We start from the raw sequence: 26,302 nt of genomic DNA on the forward strand, positions 1-26,302 counted from the left end.
CCAGAAATCGTTTTCAGAGATTTTTTTTCCTTTCCCTGCCCTGTTGTGACTGCCAGGTGTGTGTTCCCATACTACTGCCCCCCGGGCAGTGCCCACCCGGTGCCCTGTGAAGGAGGGCACATGGCCCTCAGCCTGCCTGGCCTGAGGGGCTCAGCCGAGAGATTCTGCAGGGTTTGTGCTGCAGGGACGTTCCGCAGTGACCCCCTCATTTCAGAGCCCTGCCAGCCCTGCCCAGCTGGCTTCACCTGCCCACCAGGTAAATTCAGCCACCACGGGGGAGTGGGGCAGCAAATAGCAGCTGCAGTTTGGAGCAGAGAGTTTTGAGTTCTGTGTGGGCAAAGCTCTGAATCCTCTGCAGTTATAAAACCCTGGTGTGGGCTGTCACGTGGGTTCACTGCTGATTTAGGTGGTGGAAGAGCTGAGGGAAAGAAAAACTGAGATTTATATTTGAATATGAATTAGACTGAAAAACACTGATCTGCACACGTGTGTATTTATATAGACTCGAGGCTAAGTATAGAGAGACGTGTGTAGATGGATCACTGGGACAAGCAAGTGCTCTCTGCCTCTCTCTCAGCACTTTCTGGGGTCCCTAATGCCACCCTTTTCCCCAGGCAGTGACAGCTACCAGGAGCAGCCCTGTCCCCGTGGCCACTACTGCCCTGCCCTGTCCCCTGCCCCGCTGCCCTGTCCCCCGGGCACCCACGGCAGCAGCCACTTGGCCAAGCACCCCGGGGACTGCCAGGCCTGTCCTGCTGGCACCTTCAACCACCTCCCTGCCCAGGCTGCCTGCTTCCCCTGTGGCAGCTCTTCTTCCTCTCAGCCAGGTGAGTTTTTGTGTGTGAGTGGGATTTTCCCCTCTGTTCAATGTGCTTCCCGATGTTCCACGAGCCCTGGGATCCTCCCGGAGCTGGGGGTGCTGCCCATGCCCAGCTGTTCTTCCCCTGTCCCACCCAGGAGGAGGATCCCAATTCCAAATTCCAATCCCAAAGCTCTCTGTTTGCCCCTCTTACCCAAGGGGGTTTGATCTCCTTAAAGGAAAGGAGAGCTGAGCAGCTCTACTAATTCTTGCTCTATCATGGCTTTGAAAGTGGTGGAGTTTCACCAAGATCACTTTAGCCACGATTTGGGGGGGTTGTATTAAATATTGAATTAAATCTAGGGGTGCTTTTGAGCCAACATTGGGCACTGAGAGCATGATAAAGTGGGATAAGGCTGGAAACTGGGAAAGTAGAGAGTGCTTATTCCTCAGCCAGTGTTTCAAATCAGGTGGATTTGAGGCTGTTGGGGCACAAGAGAGGGGCTGGGCAGCCCTGCCTGGCTGGGTCCTTTCCCCATCCGGAGCCTTAATTTACAAATTAATGGAGACCTTGTCAAACCCCTGCTGCCAACGAGGCCTTTCTGCATCTCTGCCTGAGTGGGTGCTGCAGGAGATGCTCTAAGGCTGTGGTGGTGCAGGCTGGCCCCAGCTGGCTCAGCTCTGCCCTGGCAGAGGGGCACAGACTCCACAGTGGCCTGAAATGAGCTGTGGGGTTTGATAAAGAGTTCTGAGCATAGGAGCTGCTCCTTTCCTATTGCCTTTTTTTTTTTTCTTATGTCTGAGAGACAGTATTTTTTGTTTGGACTTAGATGTTTATTAATTCTTGTTTATATTACAGTGAGTTTTACAGTACTTTCAGTTAACAAGCTAAAAATGGAGATGTATTTTTTTTTACAGAACCTTTTAAGGGTTAAACTGTTAAATTAAGAATTAACATTTAAATTATTTTTACTTTTAATTTAATAACTAACTACTCGTGATTTGCAATGTGGATTTTGCTATTTAATTACAAAAATACTATTTAGACTCATGAAGAAGAAAGTGAAAAAGAAGGAAACTTCTGTTTTAAAACCTCTATCTTGCTTTATATATATTGTTATATTCTAAAACTTCAAACTTTAAAGTTTTTACTATGTGATATTACACACTTGGACCACAAGTGTGTAGTTTGAATACTGATTCTATTATTCAGTTTTGGAACATTTTCTACAGCCTCAGGTCAAAACTTGTGGTTTTTTGTGGATCAGTGCCTGTTAGCATAGAAAGCCTAAAATTCCCAGTTTTCCAGGGTTCCAGCACAGTTGTTCCAGGCTGTATTCCCCATCCCAAATCCATCCTGTTCCCCCAGGTGCCACCAGCTGTAGCTGCCATGGATTGAACAGGGCTTTCCAGCCCTCAGATGCCTCCTGCATCTGCCAGGCTGGTTATGTTTATTATGATGAGAGAGGCAAGAAAGATCCCGACAGCAACAGCGATCAGGATTGCCGACCTCAGGTAAAATCAGGCTCTGAACCAAAAGTGTTTTGTGATGTGCAGCATAGGGGGAGTGCTCAGGCTTCAAGCTAAGCCAAAAAAAAAATTTTTTAGGTGGTCCTTTGGTCCTTCCTAGCCCAGCTGTTAGGGCTGCAGGCTTCACTGAACTCGGTGATCTGACAAACTTTAATACTAGAAAATAACAAACAGCAAGTCAAGCAGTTTGTACTGGACGACCTGGGAAAGATGGTACAGGGAGGCTTGATCCATGCATGAGGACAAAATTGTAAAAAAACCAAAGATGTTAGGGCATGGCAGGGGTATTTATAAACTTGGAGGAGGGGAGGAATTAGGGTGGGGTTTAGGGAGGGTTTCCAATAAAGAAGGGTGATTGGGAATATTAAAATTATTGCAGCAAAAAGGAACCAATGATAACAATGGAAGCAGAGAACTTTCAATCATCAACATACTGGAACTGGAGGATTCTGGGGGTCATTTTTTACTCACCACTATTAAAGGGTTTTCCCACAGCCTTAAGCTGTGATCATTGACATTTATATTGGAGCTAACCCAAATATAGACTTTTTTTTTTGCTCTTTCTTGTAGGAGTTTTCTTTATCAGGACCTTGTGAGGTTAAATTTAAATTAATAAGGGATGGAGGTAAAGGATCCTTCCATGCCAGGGCAATGGGAGGAGCACAGTGTCTCACATGGATGACAGATGTAGGAATTTAAATCTCCTTTAATATGAAGATCTTCTTTAAGACTGCCATGGGCAGGGAGACACTAAAACCAATTCTTGTTTGTATCTCACATGATGCCACTTTTTTCCTCTTTTTGAAAGAACTTCTGTAGTGCAAAACTCCTTCCTGGCATGGGTTCCACAGCAATCTAGAGGCTCAAAATTTTATCCTGGTTCTTTCAAGTATTTTCTTACAGTTGAAGAAAATTAGAACCTCATGAAGGGTTGGGAGGTGGAATGGTTGTGTGATTTCTTCAATGTTTTCCTTGATGGATTGGTGCCTGGAGAGGCTACCTAGGACAGAGGCTGGGCAGAGTTAAAGGAATAAAGCAGGGATTTATTAAAAGCCTTCAAAGGATTCACCTTGGGCAGTGTAAGAGCCTGGGCATGGCTACACCCAAGATGGACCCTGGGTCAGGAGTTTTCACACTTTTATCAGTTTTGGTCCCTTCCCATCTTGGGGTTCATTGTCCAATCCCAGCTCCAGGCTCTGCAGTCCCATCCTCCCAGATTCTCTCCTCAGTTCTCTGCTGTTTGCACTTTTTGGGGCTGAAGCTGCAGCGTGTCCTTGGTTGTGGGGCTGGAAAAGGATTGTTTGGTGTGCCTGAGCTGGGAGGAGAGCTGGGAACACTTGATATGGAGTTTCTCAGAGTTATACACCGATGCAGTGCAGAATCTGGAAAACCCGAAAGCTCAAACTCAAGGCGTCAGGATTGCCTTTACATTGAATGTGTGAAGCCCAGCAGTGGGGAGGAGGAAAACTTAGGGATGTGAAGCTCTGGAGCCTGTCTGGGTGTGTTTTCCTGCAGGTGGACGAGCTGTGTGCCCCTGGCCAGGTCCGGCTGGCATCCACACGCCGCTGCGCCATCCCCGAGCGCCACGACTGCGCTCCCGCCTGCGGGCCAGCGGGAGGGCAGCTCCACGCACAGCTGGGCATGTGAGTCCTGCCGGCACAGCCCCGCCCCAAAAACACCCCTCAGATCAGCCCTGAGCTGCTGATCCCATGAGGTCGTGGCAGGGTTGGGCTGCGGGAGGTTTCTTTTGGGAGATTGTGATGCCTAAAGAGGCTGCCTTGAACAGAGGTTAGACAGTGTTAAAGGAATAAAGCAGATATTTATTAAAATACCATCAAAGGATTCACCTTGGGCAGTACAAATACACCCAAGATGTGTAGCCACAACGTTTCACACTTTTATCAGTTTTGGTCCATTTCCATCCTGGGGTTCATTGTCCAATTCCAGCTCCAGGTTCTGCAGTCCCATCCTCCCAGATTGTTCTCCTCAATTCGGTGCTGTTTGCACTTTTTGGGCCTGGAGATGTAAAGGTGGCTGGAAAAGGATTGTTTTATCTGACTGAGCTGTTGAGGAGAGCTTTGTATGAAGTTCAGAGTGATATACCAATGCAGTAGAGAATCTGGAAAATGTGAAAGTTAAAACTTAAGGCATCATTTCCCCCCTGTCTGAGTTCCTGTCTGTGGAGGTTCGTGCTTTCAGTCCTCAGTCACTGGTGCTGTTCATCTCCCTGGATTTCAACATTTGTATCTTTCTTGCATTTTCAACATTACCTGGTGGTTCTGTGTCTTGGGTGGAGACTCCACAATCACCCAGTGACAAGGGGAGGGTGGACAGAGCTCACATTTTCTGAGGTGTGTGACTTTTCCACAAACCTCAGGCTGAGCCCCTCTAACGTGGATGGTCGCTCTGTTAGATTCAGGCCAGAAATGAGAAAATCAATCCTTGTTCCTCCCCACACGCCTTTAATCATCATAGAATGGTTTGGGTTGTGAGGGACCTTAAAGATCATCTATTTCTAACTAGAAATCAACCCCTATCCCACCCTCTTTGACATCTTTAATGGTATGTGTTGGAAGGGATCTTAAAAATAATTCCAACTAGAAATCAATCCTTATCCCCCATTTCACATCTTCAATGGTTTGGGTTGGAAAGGACCTTAAACACCCTCTAGTTCCAAGCCTCTGCCATGGGCAGGGAGATGCTGAAACCAGTTCTTGTCACATGATGTTACATTTTTCCTCTTTGTGAATTAATTTCTGCGTTGCAAAACCTCCCCCTGGCTTGGGTTGCACAGAAATCTGGCGTGTCAAAATCGTATTCTGATTCTTTCAACCATTTTCCTGGAGCTGAGCTTTGGGGAGGGGTGGAATGCTCTGTTACAGGAGTGAAGGTGGTTTCTGCTAGACACCAACCAAGCACTGTTACTGAAGTGTGACATTTTGGCCCTGAAGAGCAGGCACGGTGCTGATGGACAGGGAGTTTGCTCCATCCTTTTTTCCATGGATACAGAGGAGGATCATCCACCCTGTGGGCTGTGGGAGAGCAGGGCTCTGTTGTAGCTGTTTGCTGAGGGGTCAGGGCTGACCAAGGATTTGTGTTGGAAAGGACAATAATTTAATGGAGGAGTTTTGCAGATGTACAGAAGGTTCTATAGGAATAAAAGCAAGTTTTGATATAGAAGAACAGAATTGCTGAGCCAGTCTGACTGGGTAACTAGAAGGCAAAGAGCAAGTGAATTGGAAGGGAATTTTATGACTCTGAGCAAAGGATAAACCCACCTCCAACAAAAGATGTTTCTACCAAACAAAAGGATTTTCACAGGCAAACAAGAAAGCCAATGTTGCAAGTAGAGAAAAGATCTCAGAAATTTCCACTGCAGAACAAGTCCCAAAGTTTAACATGTGACTACTAACTCTGATGATTGACTAGTCACTGATATAATACGGTAATTTTAGAAGTTTGGATGGGTTATATGTAAATGTAAAAGGCATTGTGTATGATGTTGATTGGTAGTCATGTATTCAGATGCTCTGCAATGAAAAGTTTATAATGCATTGTAACCAGAACTAGAGGGGCTTCAGGACACACAGCTTGGCCACAGCCAGCAGCTCTGGGCTCACCCACCACCCTCAGCTGCTGTGACCTCGTCTGTGCAATAAACAGCATTATAAAAGCTGGCTGAAAGCCTCCATCTCTCTGTCAGGCTCTTACACATTTGTCCCTTTTGCAGATGTCACTGCAAGCAGTACATCTCTGCTGAGGAGCTCTGTGACCAGCTGTGCCTGCTGAGAGCCCCACGCATCTCCCTGGCCTTTGGCAGCCACAGAGAGCTGCTGCTGAGGACGAGCGAGGGGCAAGTCAGGGTAGGTGTGGAGGGAGGGGTTGCTTCCTAAACGTGCAGGTCTGGGAGAGCCCAGAAATCACAGTGGGGTAAGGGGACTCCTCCAGGTGAGTTAAGGGTTGCTGCATTACAGAGAAACGACAATTCCTGAATTATAGGGGGAAACTCCTAGAGCAGCCTCTTACAGCTGCACTGAAGGTTGACCACAAACCAGGGCTGATTGAACCAGTGATCAGAGTTCCCTCTGCTTCCCACAGGAGCTGTCAAACGTTCTGGGCCCAGATGAGCACGTGCAGAGCAGCCAGAGGGTGCATTTGGTGCTGTTCAGTCCCCAGGGAGTGCTGGGTTTCATTGTCTCCAGCACTGAAGTTCTGGATGTGTTTCTCACGGGTAAGGCTTGAGAGAGAACCCAAATTCCAGCCACACCAAGCCATCCATTTCCTCCCATGCTGGTTCAGCCACTGGACAGCAGGCTGGCACAGAGGGAATTCATTATTAGATGCCCCAAATTATTTAGAAAGAAGGGAAATACCTTGCTCTGTCTGGGAGTAAACAGTGGGGAATTCACTGACTGCATGGGTGACTCCCTGGCAATGGGTCAGATGGAGATTGCAGGATTTTGGATTTCCAGGGAACTGGAAGGAAACTCCATTTGGGGACAAATCTGTTGGCAGGTGCATGGGTTCGGCTTTGTGAGCTGTAAATACCCACAAAACCAAAATAAATAATTCTTCCTTGCCGAGGGTTGGGTGTTACCACACACTGCCCACTTTGCAAAGCTCATTCTGGTTTTTTCTCTTGCCTGTGGAAGGAGATTTTTCCTGGGATCAGCTGCTGCAGAAAGGGCACAGAGCCCAGAGGAGTTCCCCCAAAGACAGCCAGGCCTTGCCCCTCATCCCTAACCCAGTGGTGTGTCTGCAAGCAGGGGACACCATCCTTTTCCAGCTCAGCATCAATTCCCAGGGTGAGTGTGGCTGGAGCTGAGCACATCTGTGTGTCCAGACCTGTTCAGAGCAGTGGCTCCATGCTGGGCATCCTGCATGGATCCATCCCTTCTCATCCTGCATGGATCCATCCCTTCCCCTCCTGCATGGATCCATCCCTTCTCCTCCTGCATGGATCCATCCCTTCTCATCCTGCATGGATCCATCCCCTCCCATCCTGCATGGATCCATCCCTTCCCCTCCTGCATGGATCCATCCCTTCTCCTCCTGCATGGATCCATCCCTTCCCCTCCTGCATGGATCCATCCCTTCTCCTCCTGCATGGATCCATCCCTTCCCATCCTGCATGGATCCATCCCTTCCCATCCTGCATCCCAGAAATGCAGGCTGGGCTCTGCCAGGGGCTTACCTGCAGGTTTTCACTTTTTGACTGAATTTCTGTAGAGTGAGATAAAACTGGTCCAGTGTTAGCATCAATCATTGTGGGGCAGTAATTAAAATCAATTAAATGAGCTGATGTTGCATATAGGTAAAGCCTTATGAAAGAAAGGCCTTATAAAATCAGACCTTGCTCAGCTGAATTAACAAATAAAAAAAAGTCTGTTAAGTCCCTGAGATTCTTAGATTCTTTCTTCTGAGAAGAAATATATATATATGTAATGTTACATATATATATAAAATGTTACATATATATGTTATATATATATAATGTTACACACATATATAATGTTACATACATATAATGTTACATATAAAATGTTATATATAATGTCACACATATATAACATTATCTATACATATAATGTTATATATGGATATAATGTTATATATATTGTGTTATATATATAATGTTTATGTATAATATATTTTTAGTATTATACAACACATTAATATGTATAATATATTATAATACATCATTAATATTAATAGTGATAGTAATAGTAATATTGACATTATATGTTTAATTTTGCTATGAAGATTAATACTGATTGTTTAATTTTAATATTCTGTATAACTTTAATCCTATATATAAATATATATTTTTTATTTTTTTATATAAAAATAAATATATATTATATATATATATTTTTTATATATATATATATGTATGTTCTCTGCATGGCCCTGTAAGAGCAGTGGCACAGCTCGGTGCCAGCCCAGTGCCAGCTTTCCCAGCTGGCTCAGAGCTGTGTCCCTGTGCTGCCCTGCCCCCAGCCCGTGTCTCCAGCCATTTCCCCGTGTACCAGAAGCAGCATCTCTACAACAGCAACCCGGGCTGGGATTTCGGAGCCTTCCGGAGGCTGCAGCACCTGGTCCAGGAGACCCAGCTCAACATCTCCTGGTAACACCTGCTGGGGGAAACAGCACCTGGGAGGGGGTTTTTGACAGAATCGGCAGGTCCTCGGTGGTGAAAACACCAAATTTTGGTGTGTTTAACCATCCTCGCAGATGGAGCTGAAGGAAGCTCGGATCAGCTGGTGCCTCCTCGCTTCTCTCTTGCAGGTTTGCCCATGTTTTCCTGGAGCCTGGGACATTTGTTTTCAGGGACAGCTCCGTTCAGGAACACTTCTTGATTGTGACAGTGCAGGAAGCCAACGTGAGCTGTGACCCTGGGTTCGTGTCCTTGCAGCCCTCCTCCCTGTTCCAGCTGGCCAGACATGGCATTTTGAAGCAGCGGGATCTGAACTTGGCTCCCAACTGGGCTGCTATCACAGGTACAGCCAAAACTCTCAGGCACCACCTTCAACCTCGATTCTCACCCTGACCTGTCTTGTCCTCTCTAAGTGTGTTTAAACAAGCATTTTCTTTGGAAATGCCACCCAAGCACTGCTTTGTCATCTTTAACCCCTTGCTCCTGTGGAGCTTCCCAAAGTTCACTTTGCTCTCTGGCCAAGGACCTGCCTGCACAGGAGGAGAGGGAAGGAGCAGTCGTGCTCCTCCCCACACCCTGTTTGAAGAGTTCAGGTAACCAAGGGTTTTGTTTTCCTTGGCTGGAGAGCAGAAAATGACAATGTATTTCCATGATAAACCCAGCTGAAATTAAATCCATCATTTCAAAGTTGACTAAGAGCTAAACACAAGGTCAGGTAAAGTCTCTGCTCCAAGCCAGGGTGTGAGCACTGTGCACACACCAGTCCTTCAGTGGGAGCCAGGAAACAGCAGAAATTAAAGTGTGGTGTGCAAGCACGATCCTGGCTCTATAAAATACATATATTTTATGTATTAGCTATAAAATTTATAAACTGGATCCTTCAGGCCTGAAATCACTTTGCTCCTCATCCACCTGCCCCAGCTTCTCCCAGAAGCAGCAGAAGTGAAATGAGTAAGAAAGGTGCTGAATGGGTTTTTTTGTGTTTCTCACTTCTTTCCCTCCCTCCTGCCTTCCCCAGCAATCCTCTTTGTCCTGGGCTTCCTTGTGGTGGTGCTGACCACCCTGGCCATCGTGTTCCAGCCTGCTAACCCCAAAATTAGTCCCCTGAAGAGCTGGAAGCCACGATGGAGGAGCCTGGGGGAGCCACACATCCCACCAGAGTACATCCTCCTAAAGGACAGGTAAAGACCAGCCTCTACAAAAAAATCTACCCAAGAAATCCATCCTCTGCTTGAGCTGGGCTGGGCTCTGATCTTATTGAGAAAGATGAGAAGCTCTTCACCCTCTTTGCCATTCTCTCCAGCCTCCAGTTCTATCAGACGCTTGGTCCTCGTGGATCTGGAGAAGATGCTGGCTCTGGAGAGAAAGGAGCAGTGCCCAGTGCAGGTGAAGTGCTGGGCCAGCCCCAGGTGTTCTCCCATTGTTTTTTTTCCCCCCATTTTCTTCTCTCTGGTGCAATATTTTGACACCTGCTCATCCAGAATTTCCTGCACTCTCAGGAGGCCACACAGGCCCTTTGCTGTGTGCATTTCCACAGGCACACACGCTTCCACCCTGGGTTTATTCCAGGGAATTTAACCCCCTGTCATTGGGATAGGTTGAAGTTTTTTTCCCTGAGGAGTTGAGTGAATTCCCAGCCTTGACAAACCCTTTAGAACAGCAGCGAGTCCAGGTGAAGAGTAAAGAAAATAAAGATTTACGAGTGTTTTCCTTGGCTTTGTCTCCTGGTTATTCTGTTCCCTGAAGGCACGGGATTCCTGGGGCTCGTTTGCTTTCTGGGAATGAGCTGGGCTCGGGAATTTCGGGATGCTCAGAGCACGGCAGAGCCCCAGCCCAGCAGATGGCAGCAGGTGGTGATGCTGGAACAGCTCAGGGAGCAGCTCTGGGAGCATCCCGGCAGATTTCTGGACAATTCGGGAGCTGTGATAGTAACGCTCTGTCATCCTCCCCCTCTCTAGGGAACGAGATTTCTCTCACATCTCCTGCCTCACCCATTTTCCTTCCTCACAGAACACAAAATTCCTATGGACAGGCAGCATCTTGTGTGGGAAATAAACTCAAATAAGCTCATTTGAGTGTTTGAGTGTGAACCTTCCCCTGGTTTTTCAGAACACAGCTTTGCACCCAGGCTGCTGGAGGATTTCAGTGTCCGGACCCTCTATGACAAGCTGGAGGATCAGAATTTGCACCTGGCCTCTCAGCTGGCCAAGCACAGGATGGACGTGCTGGTGTTCCACAACGGGGTCAGCCAGAGCATCCAGAGCCTCATGGTCAGTGGGGACAGGCATGTGAGGAAAGGGAGCCTTGGAACCACGGAAATTTTAAGATAAATGCTTGCCCTGGAGTTGCTGTAAGGCGAGGGAGCAACGAAGAAACACAGCAATACAGATTCTTTTCTGAAAGCAGCAGAAGAGATTTATTGCAGAAGTAGTTACATTTTTATAGACTGGTTCACTGAACCAAAGGATAAAATAAACTCATTGGTTCAAGGAGGGCAACATCTCTTGTAAACATGCTTTTACCAAACCATTACATTCCTCACACACTCCTGCTGTCAACAACACCAAGTGCAACCTTTGTTATTAATTCTTTCCCTTCTGTTTTCCTTTGAGTACCTTGGGAAAATCACAATGCTGTTTTTCCCTGACTCTCACCAGCATCCACAAAAGTCTATAGAAGGATGGGTATTTCCATCTTTTCCTGACTCCTTTCAGTGGTTTGTTTTGGCATAAAATAAATTTTTCTATGGTTTTATACGAGGGGCTGAATGTGGATCCTGGGGTTTGCAAAATCTAACACTGCTGCTTTCTGTGAACAGGACACGGTGCAAGCTCTGGACTGGGAAGCCCTGAAAACCTTTTCCAGGCAAGGGGTTTGTGAGCAGGAAGCTACAGAGCAGAGCTGGGCAGCAGTGGGTGCTGAGCTGGGGGATGCACACTGGAATTCCCAGCCAGGTGAGAGGAGCAGGGTGCAGAGCCAGGGACAGGAGCAGCGTGGGGGCAGCAGCAGCACTGGAGAGGCCAAAAAAAGACCTGACTCATCTGCACAAGAGAGCCCAAAAAATTGTTCTGTAAGAGCTGACAGCCTGTCTGCACCTGGGCTCAGTGAGAGGAGAGGTCTGGCAGCTCAGCGAGGGGCGAGCACGGAGTTATTTAAAAATGTTGTATGAGATGAGGCAGCCTGAGAAATTTCCACAGAAAGGCTCCTGCTCTTGGTGCTGTTCTGGATTTAATCAGTTTTCCAAGCGGTTCTGGGCAATCCCACTGAAATGTTGTGTTGGGTTCACCAGGTGCCCCGTGGCAAGAGGTGACAGAGTTAATGAGAGCTCTGGAAGTGCTGCTTGGGAACACTCCTGACAGGAACAGAGCTGCAAACCCAGAGATGGAGCTCAGGATGCAGGCACAGGCTGCAGTGGGAGCTGTACCCTCCCAGCACAGCCTGGAGAGTGAAAACAGATCAGAAGGACAGGTGAGCTGCAGGTCTCTGGTTTTAGGCCATCTCTCACCTTTCTGGGAGTTTTTTTTCTATTTCTTTAATTTCTGAGCGTGTTTTATCCCACAGGATCCTGAGCTGCCTCAGCTCTGGGAGCTGTTCAGCAGGAAAGATGCTTTTTCCAGCCTGCCTTTTTCCAGCCTGCCTTTTTCCAGCCTGCCTGGGCACGAGGAGCATGGTAAGGGCAGTGCCACAGCTGGGAGGAGCTTTTAGAGGAGGCTGATTCTGTGCTAAGGGGATAACAGGGGGTGTCTTTGTTTGCTAACGCAGCAAGTGCAGAATTACTTTTCCCCATTTATTCTATTTTTTACTTTCACTTTTTTTTTTTTTTTTTTTTTGCTGAGGTGCCAGCTCAGGGCAGCCACTTCTGCCTCCTCTATTCCCCTGTAGAGAGAAATCAAGGAGTTTCCATCCCTTTGCATCCTTCTCTATAGGAGAGAGGTCAAGGAATTTCCATCCTTAGAGACCCTTCACACTTTTATATTAAGTGGCCACCTGTAGGGAAGAGTCTGGATGTCATTATAATAATTAAATGCTAATTTAGGGAATCCAGGAAGATTCTACACCATCATTCTGTGATCTTCACAGCATTCCCTCTGCCCAGGACAATATTTCCTTTTGCAGCCATGAAGAGTCTCTTTCTTTGGGCTCAAAAATGTCCCCATTTGTTCCAGGTTCAGATCTCCATTTGGTTTATCTGACTGAGCTGGAGGTGGAGGGTCTGGTGGCAGCTTCCCCCCTTGTCAAGACCCTGTGTGAGATCAAGGAAGCTTTGGTGAATCTGCAGCAACCCTCAGCCCCTGGTAATTCAGGTAACTCAGCTCTTTTCCTTCATGTGTGCTGGTTTAGAGCAGTAAATAAACCAGGAGTTAAAATAAGCAGGATTTCTTCTGAACTGAACATTTTCCTCCAGCAGCTGATGAATTTTTCAGCCTGTGACGCTCAATGTTTGAAATTAATAATGGTGTGGGTTTGGTGTAATTAGGGGAGAATCATCTGCATTACTTTGAAATTCAGATGCAGAAAATTTGCAAAGGCCTGAACCTGCCTGGATGCTGCAGCCCCTGGGCAGTGCTGCAGGTCCTGTCCTGGTTTATTCTCCTCGGATTTGGCTGCACTGGTGGCTCTTGGTGTGCACTGAATTTCCACTCAGCTTTTATTCTGAATTTCTCTATCAGGCAGCAATCAACCAACCAGCCTGAGGAGCTCAGCCCTCTTCTGACTGCTGGATTCCTGGGATGAAGGCCTGCAGCTGGAAAAAAGAGGAGCTGCATTCTCAGGGCACTGAAGGGACAGAAGCTGGAGTATTTCATGTTCTGCACAGTAAAATAGTCACCAACTCATTCCTGGAGGAGCTGGACTTATCCTGGGCAGTGGATAAAGTTGGACTGGGGAGGGAGGGAGGGGGTGTCTGGGACAGAGCAGCTTTACCTGAAATATCAGAACACACACAGATTTAATTAAGGATGTATTTGGTCAAATATTTGATGAGGAATCCATATCCTTTTTGCTTAATCTTGAAGTATTTTCATATTTGCTGTGGATTATCAATAATTTCTAGGCTGGAGAATGAGGCTGAAGTTCTTGGTGTTGCTAATTTTGTGGGTTTTGTTGTTAAGTCAATAAAGCAATAAATAGAAGACCACAGGTGGCATAGGAACCTCAATTTACCAATGTGTTCTGGGCAGCTTTTCTGATCTCTGATGTGAAGGATATTTGTGAGTTTTTCAAGCATTTTAGAGCCATCCCTTCAAGCCTTGCCCAGCACCCCTACATGGGCTGTGCATGTTTCCAACACACTCAGTAAGTTCTGCTGGCAGAGACCTCAAAGGTCTCTACAAATGTGATTTTTCTGAGCAAAGATACACTGAAACTGTTCCTGCAGGGGTAGCTGCTGGTGTCCAGTGCTCTGTGAGCCTGATTTTTAATTCTTTAATATCCCTCCTACCATTCTGCTCCTCTTGTCCTGTCTGTGAGAGCAGGGCTGTGAGGAGGGAATTGTTCCAAGGTCCAGGAGCAGAATCCCCTGCTCCACATCCCTGATCTCCAGGTGAAGGGAAACAACACCAGATTGGAGGCAGCACAAACCCCCAGGGAGGCTCCAGGCAGCAGCAAAGCCAGTTCTCCTCTCAGAGCAATATTTGCTGATTTGTTTCTGTGTGAGGAGCTTGCTGAGCCAGCTCCTTGCTGGTTCCTGTGTTTGCTCCTTGCATAACCCCAAAGGGAGTTCACAGCATGATGAGATTTGGGTCCCCAGGAGCCAGGACAGAAGCTCTCAGCTCTGCTTCCACTCCTGGATCCAGAGGAACTCCAGGATTTTGTCACTCCTGTTGGTGGTTCCATATTTTCCAAGCTTGCTCCCAAAAAAACAAAAGGTTTGTTCAACTTCCTTTACAGTTTCACCCTGGGAGAATTTTGGGGCTTCCTGGCAGCTCCAAGGGATTTTTTGGGAATGGGAACAGGCAGGCAAACACTGCAAAACTCCTGCAGGTCACTGTGGCTGCCTGTTGGGAATGTGGCAGTGGAAAAACCCATCCTTGCTTTGTTTTTTTAGGTTTTCAGCAGATATGTTCATAACAGCCCTCCATGGAGGTAAGAATCTCTCTGAGACCCAAGGGAAATCTGGGCCCCAACAGGTGACAAAGTTATCTCTGGGACTTGTGGCTCCAGATCCTATTGGTAAAAGGCAGGGTGGAAGGCAGCTGTAAACAAAATATGTCAAATTTTTATTGTAGCAATATTTCAGTGAGTAAATTGGTTTGTTTTAAACCAAACCGAAGAGATGCGTGTGGAATTTTGCTCTTAGGGGGTTTTTTTCCCCTGTTCTTGTTCTCTTAGCTCCAGTTGTAAGTAAAAAAATCATATTTTGGGTCTTTTTTCCCCCACCACAAACCCAAAGGATATCAATACAAAGAGCAGAGTTTCACAGAGTTTCTCTCAACAGTTCCTTGCTAAGATCTAATAAAAAGAGGAGTGGAGCAAGCACTGGGTTTATTGCACTGGTGAAGTATTTGCTGCTGACAGCTCAGTTCCCAGGCTGCTGTGGAAGCTCCTGAAAGTCCAGCACAGTCTGGAGTAGCAGTGAAGTTATCAGGAGTTCCCTGGGACTGCTGATAACAGAGATGGAGAGCAGGGTCAATTAATCTGGCATTTGGAGAAGGGCTCACGGCTTTTCCTTGGGTTCCTTTGAGTTGTGCCTCTCTTACAGAGAATGAAAAGCCCTTTTCAACATCCAGTGCCAAGTTCAGCCTCTCCTGGTGAGCATCAAGCACTGTGAGGAGGGAGGCAGGGCTGGGCTCCCTGGGGAGGGAGCTCTGGGCTGTGCAATGAGCTGCTGCTCGATTTATCCTTCAGGCTGAAGCTGCTGTCCCACCTGGCAGAGCATCACCTCTGCCAGAGAGAGCTCCTGGTGCTGCCTTAAAGGCTGGGTACTGCAGGTGAAGAGTTTTAAATGCTGTGAGAAGGAAAAGTTTAATAAAAATACCCAATGAAAGCATCCACCTGAAAAAAATTTCCAGTGAGGATATTCTGAGCTGGTCAGCAAAAATGCTGCATGAGTTTGGGGTTTTGGGTCATTCTGTATGGCTGAGAAATGTCTCATTTTATTACTTTGGAGCCCCCTGAGCTGGATTTGTGGGTTTTACAGGTGAGATGGAGCTGGCAGATGAGTGTGGCCAGGTGAAGGATTTGCTCCAGCACCAGCAGCACTTTGGGTGGCAGTTCCTGATGGGGAGGAAGTTCTGTGTCCTCCTCAGTGTCACACAGGCCAGTGTGCCAATCTCTGCCCTAAAATCACTTTTCTTGCCTTTGTAAATCGAGAAATGCCCTCACACAGGGGAAGGAGGAAAGTTACTGAAGAGGATTTGTGTCCTGGATTCCCAATCTGAACATCCTTAGCTCCACTCAGGACCTGATGCTCTTCCTGAAAAAAGAGCCAAACACCAGGACGTGGGCTCTGAAATCAAGGCTGGGTTTGAAATTGCTCTGCTGGGAGTTAAATTGCCTCCCCACAGGGCAGAAATCTCCTGATGGCCCCACTTGTACCTCCAGCAAAAGTTGTTTTGGAAGTTTCTGGCTTTAACATCATGCTTTTATCCCTCATAGGACAAGAAGGTTCCCAAGAAGCTGTTTTTACACTACTGCTGAAAAATCAGAGCATTGTCACTCCAAAATTCCTGGGTATGAGCCTGAAATAAATGTTTCCACAACTTTGTTCTCAAACATGAGAGGAAAGAACAACCTTTTAGTTGTGCTCCTGTGGGAGAAATAAAAGCATGAAGTAAAGATGGTTTTCAATTTACAGCCAAAAGGAGAAATCTTTATTTCCAGAATTAAAAACTGGAGATGAAATTTCTTCCTAAAGTTGCTTTTTAATCCCTTCCCATTGTGTGTGAAGTCCTGGAGCTGTGGATGGCATGGTGTGAACCATGGAGACACAAGAATTACATTGGATTTCCCTTTCAGCTGCTTTTGCTCTGCCCCCTGCAGCTAAACTGGGGAAGTCAGAGGATTCCAAAGTGTCCCTGACCAGAGGGAAAATCAGAAAAGACAGCAATAAAAACCAACTTGATTTTGTCAGCTCTATCCACAGCAGGTGAGCTCCTGAGCTGAGTGAAATCAATGCTCACATTTTCTTTTCCCAGCACATGTCCATGAGTGCTCTGTGTTTCTCTCACAGGTAAAAAGAGTCACTGTCCATGGGGCAGCAAGAATAAAATTTCCAAAGAAGCTGGGAAACACTGATAATGCCACATGGAAGGGGCTGCCTGGGACTGAGCTTGGAGCCTTGTTGGTTCATTCCGTGGGGACACCCTGACTTTATTGGGGAGCTGGCAGAACCCTGAGACAGCCAATGCCTCATTTCTGGTCTCACTGAGCCAGAGCAGCAGGAAAGCAGCCTGGAGGGAGGAATATCCCTGATGACTTCCCCATGGGGCTCACAGACACAGGGCCTGTCTGGTGAACAGACACTGGCACAAGGACGAGCTGCAGCCCTGAGCTGATTCATCTTTAACACAGCAGTTCTATTTCTGGCACTGTTTAATTAACAGGTTCATAGTGCTTTTATCTCTTACTCCATCAGCTTCTCTAATTCTCTTTACAACCCCTGAGATAGCTCCTATCTTCACAGGATGAACCCTGGCCCAGCACTCACAGACCTGTTGATTCATCAGTCCTGCTGATTTGCTGTGCTGGGCACTTGAATACCCACCACGATTAGAAATGTGTGTAAAACTGTGTGTAAAGGTGCAAAACCTTTCTTCCTCAAGGCTTCTCCTGAAAGGCTATAAAACATAATCATCAAGGGCAGAGATTTTCTCTCTACACCACCCAGGTGTTCATTGAGCTCAGAAATACTCACAGGCAATTTTAAAGTTGCAGCACTTGGCTCTTTGTGGCCCTTTTGTTGCTGTAAACATTTTGAATTGAACAAAAACTTACCCAAAATATGTTTTATCACTGTGGTACCCAAAGAAGCAAAGGGCTGTTGGGTTTTCCCAGTAAGATTCACATGCTGGTGAGAATTCTCTGTGTTTATGTGAAAATTACAGGGCAATCTTAGAAGTTTTTAGCTGTTCACGTCCTGGGAAAGTGGTGTCCATATTTTGTAAAAGAAGAAGAAATCAAGCAGGAGAAAATCTTGTCTTAAAGTAAATCAGGTTTCCAGTCCAATCATTAGAAGGACTGGAAGAAACACAAACTAAGGAAGAAGAAACTTGGTTTTCCTTGTTGCCTTGTGCTGTTTGGGAGCATCAGAAGCTGAGAAAGAGAGGCCTGGAAATTCCTTTTATCCACCACAAGCAGCAGGCCTCTATTCCCAATCTCCCCCTCACCCATCTGTCAGCCAGTGCAAGTTCTGACAAATCAAAGCCCAAAAATACTTCCAAAGGAAATCTGTACTCTCCTTGGGAGGAATCTGCTGCAGCCCATCACTCCTCCTCCAGAACCAGAGCAGAGAACCCTTCCTGCCATCCCCCAGCCCACACCTGTAGGAGCCAGACGGGCAGAAAAGCTGCCAATAAACCAATTTCTTGACAAGGCAAACACAGATAAAGGTTCTCCGTGTGCCCAGCTCCTCCTGAATTCCCCTGCAGAGCCCCAGGTGTTGGGCATGACCTTTGCCAGCGGCGCCAGGGAGGTGCGAGCTGATAACGGGGCTGTGGTCAACAAGGAAATCAAAATGTGGGTCAAAGGCTTCCAGCAGCTCGGGTCAGGCCCTTTTGGGCAGCTGGAATTGTTTTCCCAAAGCCTGGAGCACCAAACTGTCCAGGCTGCAGGTGTGAGGTGAAGGGCAGGAAGGGTGAGTGGCCACAGCCCTCGACCCGACAGAAGGGAATGTGCTCAGCAAAGATGCCCAGGGAGGGATCCCAGGGAAAAGGGAGAGAAATTGGGAATTGGAGCTGAAAAAAGACATGGCTTTCTCTTAGGGTTAGGTTAGACTTAGGGTCAGGTTTTGGTCCGGGTTAGGTTTGGGTCGGGGTTAGGTTTAAGTGAGGGTTAGATGCCTGGGGAGGGATTTCAGGGAAAAGGGGAAGAAGTTGGGAATTGGAGCTAAAAATAGACATGGCTCTCTCTTAGAGTTTGGGTTAGATGCCTGGGGACGTGTCACAGGGAAAAGGGGCAGAACCTGGGAATTGGAGCCGGAAAAAGACATGGCCCTCTCTTAGGGTTAGGTTTGTGTTAGGGTTTGGGTTAGGTTTGGGTCAGGGTTAGGTTTGGCTTAGGTTTAGATTAGGGTTAGATACCCAGGGAGGTATCATGGAGAAAAGGGTCAGAAATTGGGAACTGGAGCCGAAAAAAGACATGGCCTTCTCTTAGGATTAGGTTTGGGTTAGGGTTAGGAGTTAGTGTTAGGGTTAGGGGATAGGGTTAAGGTTAGGGTTAGGGTTAGGGTTAGGGTTAGGGTTAGGGTTAGGGTTAGGGTTAGGTATGGGTCATGGTTAGGTTTGGGTTAGGGTTAGGTTTTGCTTAGGGATAGGTTTGGGTTAGGATTAGATATGCAGGGAGGGATCCAAGGGAAAAGGGGGAGAAATTGGGAATTCAAGCTAAAAAAAGACATGGCTGTCTCTTAGGGTTAGGGTGAGGGTTAGGGTTAGGTTTTGCTTTACGATTAGGGTTACGGTTAGGATTAGGTTTAGGGTTAGGGTTAGGGTTAGGGTTAGGGTTAGGGTTAGGGTTAGATCACACGGCCTTCTCTTAGGATTAAGTTTGGGTTAGGGTTAGATGCCTGGGGAGGTATCAGGAAAAGGGGCAGAGGTTGAGAATTGGAGCTGAAAAAATACATGGCTCTCTCTTAGGGTTCGATTTTCATTCGAGTTAGATTTGGGTTAGGTTTTGGTTAGGATGAGATACTCAGGGAGGTATCACAGGAAAAAGGGGCAGAATTTTGGAATTGGAGCTAACAAAGGACATGGCTTTCTCTTATGCTTAGGTTTGGGTCAGGGTTGGGTTTGAGTTACAGTTAGGTTTAGATGGCTAGGGAGGAGATCCCCGGGAAAAGGGGCAGAATTTGGAAATTGTGTCTAAAAAAGATATGACTCTCTCTTAGAGTTAGGTTTTGTTTCGGGTTAGATGCTGGAGAAGTGTCACAGGGAAAAGGGGAAGAAGTTGGGAATTGGAGCTAAAAATAGACATGGCTCTCTCTTAGAGTTAGGCTTAGGGCTAGGGTTAGGGTTAGGCCTAGGGTTAGGGTTAGGGTTAGGGTTAGGGTTAGGGCTAGGGTTAGGGTTAGGGTTAGGGTTAGGGTTAGGGTTAGGGCTAGGGTTAGGGTTAGGGTTAGGGTTAGGGTTAGGGCTAGGGTTAGGGTTAGGGTTAGGGTTAGGGTTAGGGTTAGGGTTAGGGTTAGGGCTAGGGTTAGGGTTAGGGCTAGGGTTAGGGTTAGGGTTAGGGTTAGGGTTAGGGTTAGGGTTAGGGTTAGGGTTAGGGTTAGGGTTAGGGTTAGGGTTAGGGTTAGGGTTAGGGTTAGGGTTAGGGTTAGGGTTAGGGTTAGGGTTAGGGTTAGGGTTAGGGTTAGGGCTAGGGTTAGGATTAGATGCTCAGGGAGGTATCCCAGGGAAAAGGGTCAGAAGTTGTGAACTGGAGCTAAAAAAGACACGGCCTTCTCTCATTCATTGTTGTTGGGAAGTTGGGTTTACTCCACGGGCATGAAATTTTGACATGTATTTTACTGTAAATGAGGTTAGCACATGTGTAGGTTTTTTGGTCCCTGTCAGAGGCTCCAGATTTAGTTTTCACTCCTTTAGCTAAAGGAGGGTTGCTTGCTCAGTAGACAGTCCTTTACCTGTTTCTTGGGGAAATAATTTTTAATTTAAGATGTCAGTGTTATTTTATCCAGAATTAGTCCATCAGCAAATGTCTCCAATGAATGATTTACCCCCCTAAGGACCTTTCCTGGAGCCTATTTTCCTGTTTTTTGTAGGTCAGCAGTAAGTAAGAATGAGGAAGAATTTGTAGTGTTCTAAATCCTTTGCTTACCTTGGCTTCTCCATAAGCTCTTAGCAAACTGCAGGTTCCAACCCCTTAGCCAAGCTCAGAAATAAAGTATTTGGGCAGGAAATCACCTCTCTCGGGTTTTATTCTTTTGTGAACCTTTTTTATTTCACTTCCTGACACATTCACCTTCTGCACTGGGAGGAAATTTGGGGCTGGGTTGAGGACATTCTGCACTCAAGGAGAAATTCACCTTGTGGAGAGGTTTAATCTCAGCAGTGAGCTGGACCCAGCAGCTCCTTCCCCTCTGAGTTATTCTTCAACCTCGCTGGGTGGTGCTGGGGGCAAGGAACAAAACTGTCAAGAAATCCCAGTTGCAGCTGGGGACTGGGAGATTGGTCTTGGGAACGTTCTGTGTGTTCAGGAGGGAATGAACTCTGCTCCAAAGCAGCTCAGACCTGACAGAAACACGGGGAAATTCAAAACTAACCTGGAAGAGCTGGTTTGGACCTTTGGGATTTCAGGGCAAAATTCCTTTCAGCCACAATGAAGGGACTGGTTCTGGCCAGGGCTGTGCTGCTCCCAGCTTGGTGAAGGTTTAAAGCACAGAGAGCTCCCCAGCTCTCCCACAATGACTGAGCTGGACTGAAATGCAATAATAATTAAATATCTTTACACTTCTGACCTCCCCCTGCACCTGGGCAGAGGGAAGCTGCTCTAAGCTGCTGCTCTCTCTGGTTCTGCTGCTAAAGCTGTTTGTGCTTTGGGAGCATCTGGAACTGGTGATGCCTTTTGGGGCTTACCTAAAAACAGAGACAAGACAAAATTAAGAGAATAAAAAGCAGTTCTATTTATTGAAGGGCCTTCAGGTACATTTAGGGCAGACAAACCAAAATGGACAATGGGTCACAGGTTTGCACACTTTGATAAGTTTGGGCCATTTGCATTTTGGGGGTTCATCTTCCAATTCCAGCTCCAGGTAATGAAGTCATTTACCCCAAGTTTGCTGCCCCCAACTCCCTTTTGTTTCCATCTCTCAGGCCTGAGGCAGTGAGGTGTCCTTGATTGCCAGGCCTGGAGAGGAATTGTTGTGTGTGCCCCAAATGGGAGAGCAGCAGCTCACACTGGATATGGAGTTTAGAGTTCTGCACTAAAGAACTGCAGGGTTACAAATGGATGAAAAATATAAAAAAAAAAATAAAAATCCTAAGGCATCAAGGTCAGTGCAGGACCTGCACCTGCAGGAGGGAAGCTGCTCCTGGTAGCTGCTCTCTCTGGTTCTGCTGCTAAAGCTGTCCCTGTTTGTGCTTTGGAAGCATCTGGAACTGGGTTGTTTGGACTGTTGGCACAGGTTCACAGCTGGCTTTTAGGTGAATGGAGCCAGGTGCCAGCATGACATCACTGTGGCTGCAAAGCTGGCAGGGATTCCGTGCTGGAAGCACAGCTCAGATGAAAGGCTCCGTGCAGGTGGATCTCCAAGCCATCAGTGTCCCTGCCAGCACCCCCAGTGAACTCTGTGTGACAGCACTGCAACTCCCAGGACTCATAAAAAAGCTGTTTTAGACCTTTCAGTTCACAGGCACCTTCTTTGTGTGCCAGGCACACACAGATAATTTTTCCTGCTATAAAATCTCTGTCTGGACTTCAGTTATCTCATGTTATAATCCCATAGGAAATGACATTTAAAGTGTACTTTGCCCTTAAATCACTCATCTGGGATGACTTTGTTTGTAGGGGAAAAGTAAAACACTGCATGGGGGGAAAAGATGGTTTTACTGGATAGGTTTGGGTTGCTAGGGACAGTGAAAATGGTGGAAATGATCCAGTGAGATCCAAGGGAAGGTCCTAAATGGCTCTAATGTAGGAATTGGCAGTTTTAGACTGGAATAATTTGAAAGGATGCCCTGCACTGTCGTTTTTGTGGTTTTTTGGTTAAATCAGTGACCTGATTCTTGTGCTCCTTGTGACCAGGGGAGTTTGCAAAAGCTTTTGCTGTCTCCACTTTGCTTTCTGCAAGGTTTTGATGTGATTTCTGTGTTCTGGCCCAGCCTGCCACTGCTTTGGCATTACCCTGGTCAGGCTGTGCTCACATTTCTTGTCTCACACACTGAAATTCTCACTTAGCAGCCTCTTCTAGGGGGAAAAAAAAAAAAAAATTAGGAGAAGGCTGCAGTGCTGCAGGCATCTTCCAAAATAGCAGTCTGTGTGTTTTTCTTCCTCTTTGTGCCACAGAAGCATTGCTGCTGCTGCCTGGCTGCTGCCAGCCCTCCCTGCAGGCACAGCTGAGCTAAATGCATTTTAGACATTTTGGACTTCATTTAGGATTCACACTTCAGGACTGTTGCTGTTTAAATGCTCACTCTGATTTACAAACCTCTGAGAAAATCGTTGCGATTTTGAATTTACACCTGGATAAGTTTCACTGCTCCATCAGAAATCCTGCTCTGGGAGAGGGGAGCAACCTCACAGGCCTGGCCAGGGTTGGATTTTCTGCTTTAGAAGCAACAGAACAATGTGGTTTTTCCTGTCCTTTCTCAGTTACACAGCCCCAAAAGTTGTCCTTTTTTTCCAGTTTTACGAGAGTGGTGGCTGCAGAAGCATGGAGAATATGCAGGGCTGGAATGGCTGAAGAAATCCGAGCTTGGAAAAATAAATAATGCAACCACTTCCAATATTTTTATTGCCAAGATAGTTTAAGATTAGGGCATTTCTTGCCTGCTGGCAGCAGGTGACTGATAAAATACATTTATTTTATCTCCCTGAGCCTGGAATGAGGTTGGCTTACAGATCTAACAGTGGGGTTCCACCATAATCTATGAAAGGGCAGTTATGGGGTTTTTTGGGGTGACATTTACAGGGACAGAGGCTCAGCAATAAACTGAGCTCTGTGTGGAGCTGCAGGCCCTGCTGTTTCTGTCAGAGCCATTACCAAATCTGTGGGTTTTGGTGCTAAAAAAGGCCCAGCTCAGCTGCACACACCCCAGGGGTGGTGCCAGCACCTGAGTTTGGTGCCTTGCAGTGCAGAGATTTCACAGCTGCCCAAGCCCCTTCCTTTGGCAGAGAAATCTCTTACTACTTTTATAATTTTTTCTCTTTTTCTGCCTATTTTGCACCTCATTGAACATCCTTTGCCCTGAAGAATATTTATTCCATTCCCCTTGGCAACAGGAAAAGCTTCTCCTTTAGGGCTACTGAGTCTTGCTGGTGCAAGAATTCTGATTTTGGCCTTGCTGGAAGCTCCAGGGATTGTGTTCTGGCAGGGAGTTAAACAGAATTAGAGGCTGGATTTGCTCATTGCCCATCTCTGCAGCCTTTGCTGCTCTTTGGGAAGGGCTCTACTGTCCTGCCCCCTCCTCCTGGGAAGGTTTTTGTGTCTTTTATAAAATTTCCTGTTAGCATGGAGGGTTTAGGAGGATAAATACTGAAATGTATCTATTCCAAAAGGTGTTTATTCAGGGAAACAAGGCTCAGGAGCCTGTCAGAGTGAGGGGGTGGAAGTCCTGGCTGGGATGGGCAGCACAGGCCACCCAAACTGGGCACAGACTCTTAAACCTTCAGCAGTTGTGCTCCTAAACTCCCTCTCGTAGACACCTGGCTATTTTTCCAGATACTTCCTTTTGTTTCAGAGAAAAAAAAAAATTCTTGTTCATTTTAGATTTTTTTGGCGTGGAGTTTTCATGAAACAGAAGAAATCAGCCTTCCAAATCTTTGCAAAAAAAAAGTCATCACCTGCTGCAATTCATTTTCCAATTCAAGGGTTGTTAGTTAAAAACCACAGTGGTGTTTTAGAGTAGGTTGTTAAATAAAAGACACATTTCTAGACTGGTTTTTTGTATGTGTCTTCTAGAAAAAGAATCACGTTTGTCCTTAAGTGCAACATTTTGTATGGGCATTCTCCTTGAAATTCCTAGGAAAACATCCCAAGGGTTTTTAGCAGCACCAAACCAGCTGAAGTTGATTCCAGCTGAGCTCTGTTTCCTAAATAGCATTTTAGAAATGTGAGCATTTAAATGAGCTTTGAAGATAGCATCTCTCAGGTTACAGAGTTAACTGTGCTATGGGGATTGGGGTTCATGCAGGGAGTCTGCTGGGGGAAAACATCTGGAATTTCTAAATTTCATTCATATTTTGCACCTTCAGATGGAAATTCATTTTCAAGCTGAAAGAAGAGTTTTATGCTGTGGAGCTGCAGGCAGCTCAGTCGTGGTCTGAGCAAGGAATCGAGAGTTATTACAAATGCAAACTAACTGCTGGAATGTGATGGGCTGGGTGATTATGGGGTGTGCAGAGCTGCCAGAAAATTCCTGCTCCTGGGGAGGTAGGTCCTTCCTGCTGGTGGGTCTGGACCAGTTTTTCACTCATTGCAAAATAATGTTTTGGGAAAAGTTCACGAACATGACTGGTGTGAGCAGGTGAAATAGGGCATGGCTGAGGAGGAGAGGTTTTCCCTTGGAGAAAGGAATCAGGAGAAATTAATGGAGAAGTTTGGGGGGAGCTGCCAGAGGATGGGGCTGGAACAGCTCAGTGGGGTCTCTCTAAAGCAGGATATGATGCTAAAAAAATTCCTGACAAGGTGTGAAGGCTAGAGAGTGGCAAAATAATCCTTTTTTTTTTTTTTTTTCCATGGAATGTTGTCTCTCTCCTCACAGTTTGCCCACGTGCTGGTGTGATTTTACTTTGCTGCACAGAGAAGGGGCTGCCCTCGGGAGGGGCCATCCCAGTGACCTCCTGAACTGCAGGAATAAATCCAGGCTGTGAGCTGGGTGTGACTTTTTAGCATCCCTGTGTCCAGCTCTATTTTCCAGTGCCTGCTGTCACCACAGTGAGAACAGATGTCTGCAAACGTTTGCATGAGAATGTGAATTTCTGTGTTTTCCTTCCTCTCCTGGCAGAGATAAACAGGGGTCAGGAGTGCCCTGGTGTCTGCCAAGGAGATTTCTTACACTGGGGGTGATGTATCAGAAAAAAAAGAAGAGTTTTCAATGTATAATTTGGCTGCAGTTTTTATTTGCAAAGGGGAACTCCTCCCTACAAATTCGTGACATTGAAGAAACTCTCACTTTATAGAACACAAACCTTGGCTGTGTTCCTGTAGTCTCAACATCACAAATTCTCTCAGCTCTTCATCTCTTGAATCATATTCCGGGGTTAAAAATGCCATCCAGGGAATTCCTGGTTTTTAGTCGTTTTCAGTGTCCCACAGGAGGATTTCCAGGGAAGGGAACGTGCCCTGCAGATGCCACTGAAAATTCTCCACATCACACTGAGATAGCACACGAGGCGCTGCTGCTGCTGCTGCCAAAATCCGTTTGGGGTTTGACCACGGGGGGAAATCCGGCCCTGCCACACACGGGGAATTCAGCCCTTCCCCAGCTCTGACAGAGGCAGGAATTATTTTGTTGGAGCTTGACTCCCTCCAGGACACACAGCTCAACAACTCTGAGTCGCTCAAAATCTGTTTTTGGAAGGAGGACCCAAAATCTCACCAACTCCAGCAAGAAATCTTGTTATAAATAGATTTTTGAGGGTCGAGAGAGAGTAGCCAGAGCACAACTCACCACCCTACACAGAATTTTACAGCTGCATTGCACAAAGTTTTGGCCTCAGATTCTCCCTTTGCCCTTAGCCAGCTGTCCCTTTTCTCCTGAGCAGCCCGCAGGAATTGTCAGTGACAGAGAGGTGAAAGGGGAAAGTGCTGGGATTTTTTTGGAGCTGGGAGGGGGAAGAGGGTGAGAGCTGGTTCAGACTGGAGGAAACTGTGTCAGGAAAATGTTGTTCAGCAAAAGGAGGTGAAGGAAAGCTGTGAAGCTCAGGGCAATCAGCAGGGACATCAGACCTGCCCAGTCTGGCTGAGGCTGGAGCAAGAGAGGATTTCTGCTCAGCAGAGATTTCTC

General features: G+C 46.7%; 1 protein-coding gene across 1 annotated transcript in view; it reads left to right on the forward strand.

The window, feature by feature from the left end:
- Positions 1 to 13,644, forward strand: part of LOC148221348 (uncharacterized) — a 42,721-nt gene extending 29,077 nt beyond the window's left edge. The window contains exons 43-59 of the mRNA XM_088177878.1: positions 57 to 256; positions 615 to 827; positions 2,169 to 2,314; positions 3,845 to 3,972; positions 6,060 to 6,192; positions 6,428 to 6,560; positions 6,982 to 7,134; positions 8,330 to 8,456; positions 8,618 to 8,829; positions 9,505 to 9,667; positions 9,790 to 9,872; positions 10,596 to 10,756; positions 11,305 to 11,440; positions 11,776 to 11,954; positions 12,048 to 12,156; positions 12,653 to 12,790; positions 13,157 to 13,644. Coding sequence (XP_088034004.1) covers positions 57 to 256; positions 615 to 827; positions 2,169 to 2,314; positions 3,845 to 3,972; positions 6,060 to 6,192; positions 6,428 to 6,560; positions 6,982 to 7,134; positions 8,330 to 8,456; positions 8,618 to 8,829; positions 9,505 to 9,667; positions 9,790 to 9,872; positions 10,596 to 10,756; positions 11,305 to 11,440; positions 11,776 to 11,954; positions 12,048 to 12,156; positions 12,653 to 12,790; positions 13,157 to 13,200 — 2,458 coding nt within the window. The 3' untranslated portion in view covers positions 13,201 to 13,644. The remainder of the gene's footprint in view (positions 1 to 56; positions 257 to 614; positions 828 to 2,168; positions 2,315 to 3,844; positions 3,973 to 6,059; positions 6,193 to 6,427; positions 6,561 to 6,981; positions 7,135 to 8,329; positions 8,457 to 8,617; positions 8,830 to 9,504; positions 9,668 to 9,789; positions 9,873 to 10,595; positions 10,757 to 11,304; positions 11,441 to 11,775; positions 11,955 to 12,047; positions 12,157 to 12,652; positions 12,791 to 13,156) is intronic.
- The last annotated feature ends 12,658 nt before the right edge of the window (positions 13,645 to 26,302 follow it).

The sequence above is a fragment of the Sturnus vulgaris genome, chromosome 23, assembly GCF_052056855.1.
Source record: "Sturnus vulgaris isolate bStuVul1 chromosome 23, bStuVul1.hap1, whole genome shotgun sequence".
Lineage (NCBI taxonomy): Eukaryota > Metazoa > Chordata > Aves > Passeriformes > Sturnidae > Sturnus > Sturnus vulgaris.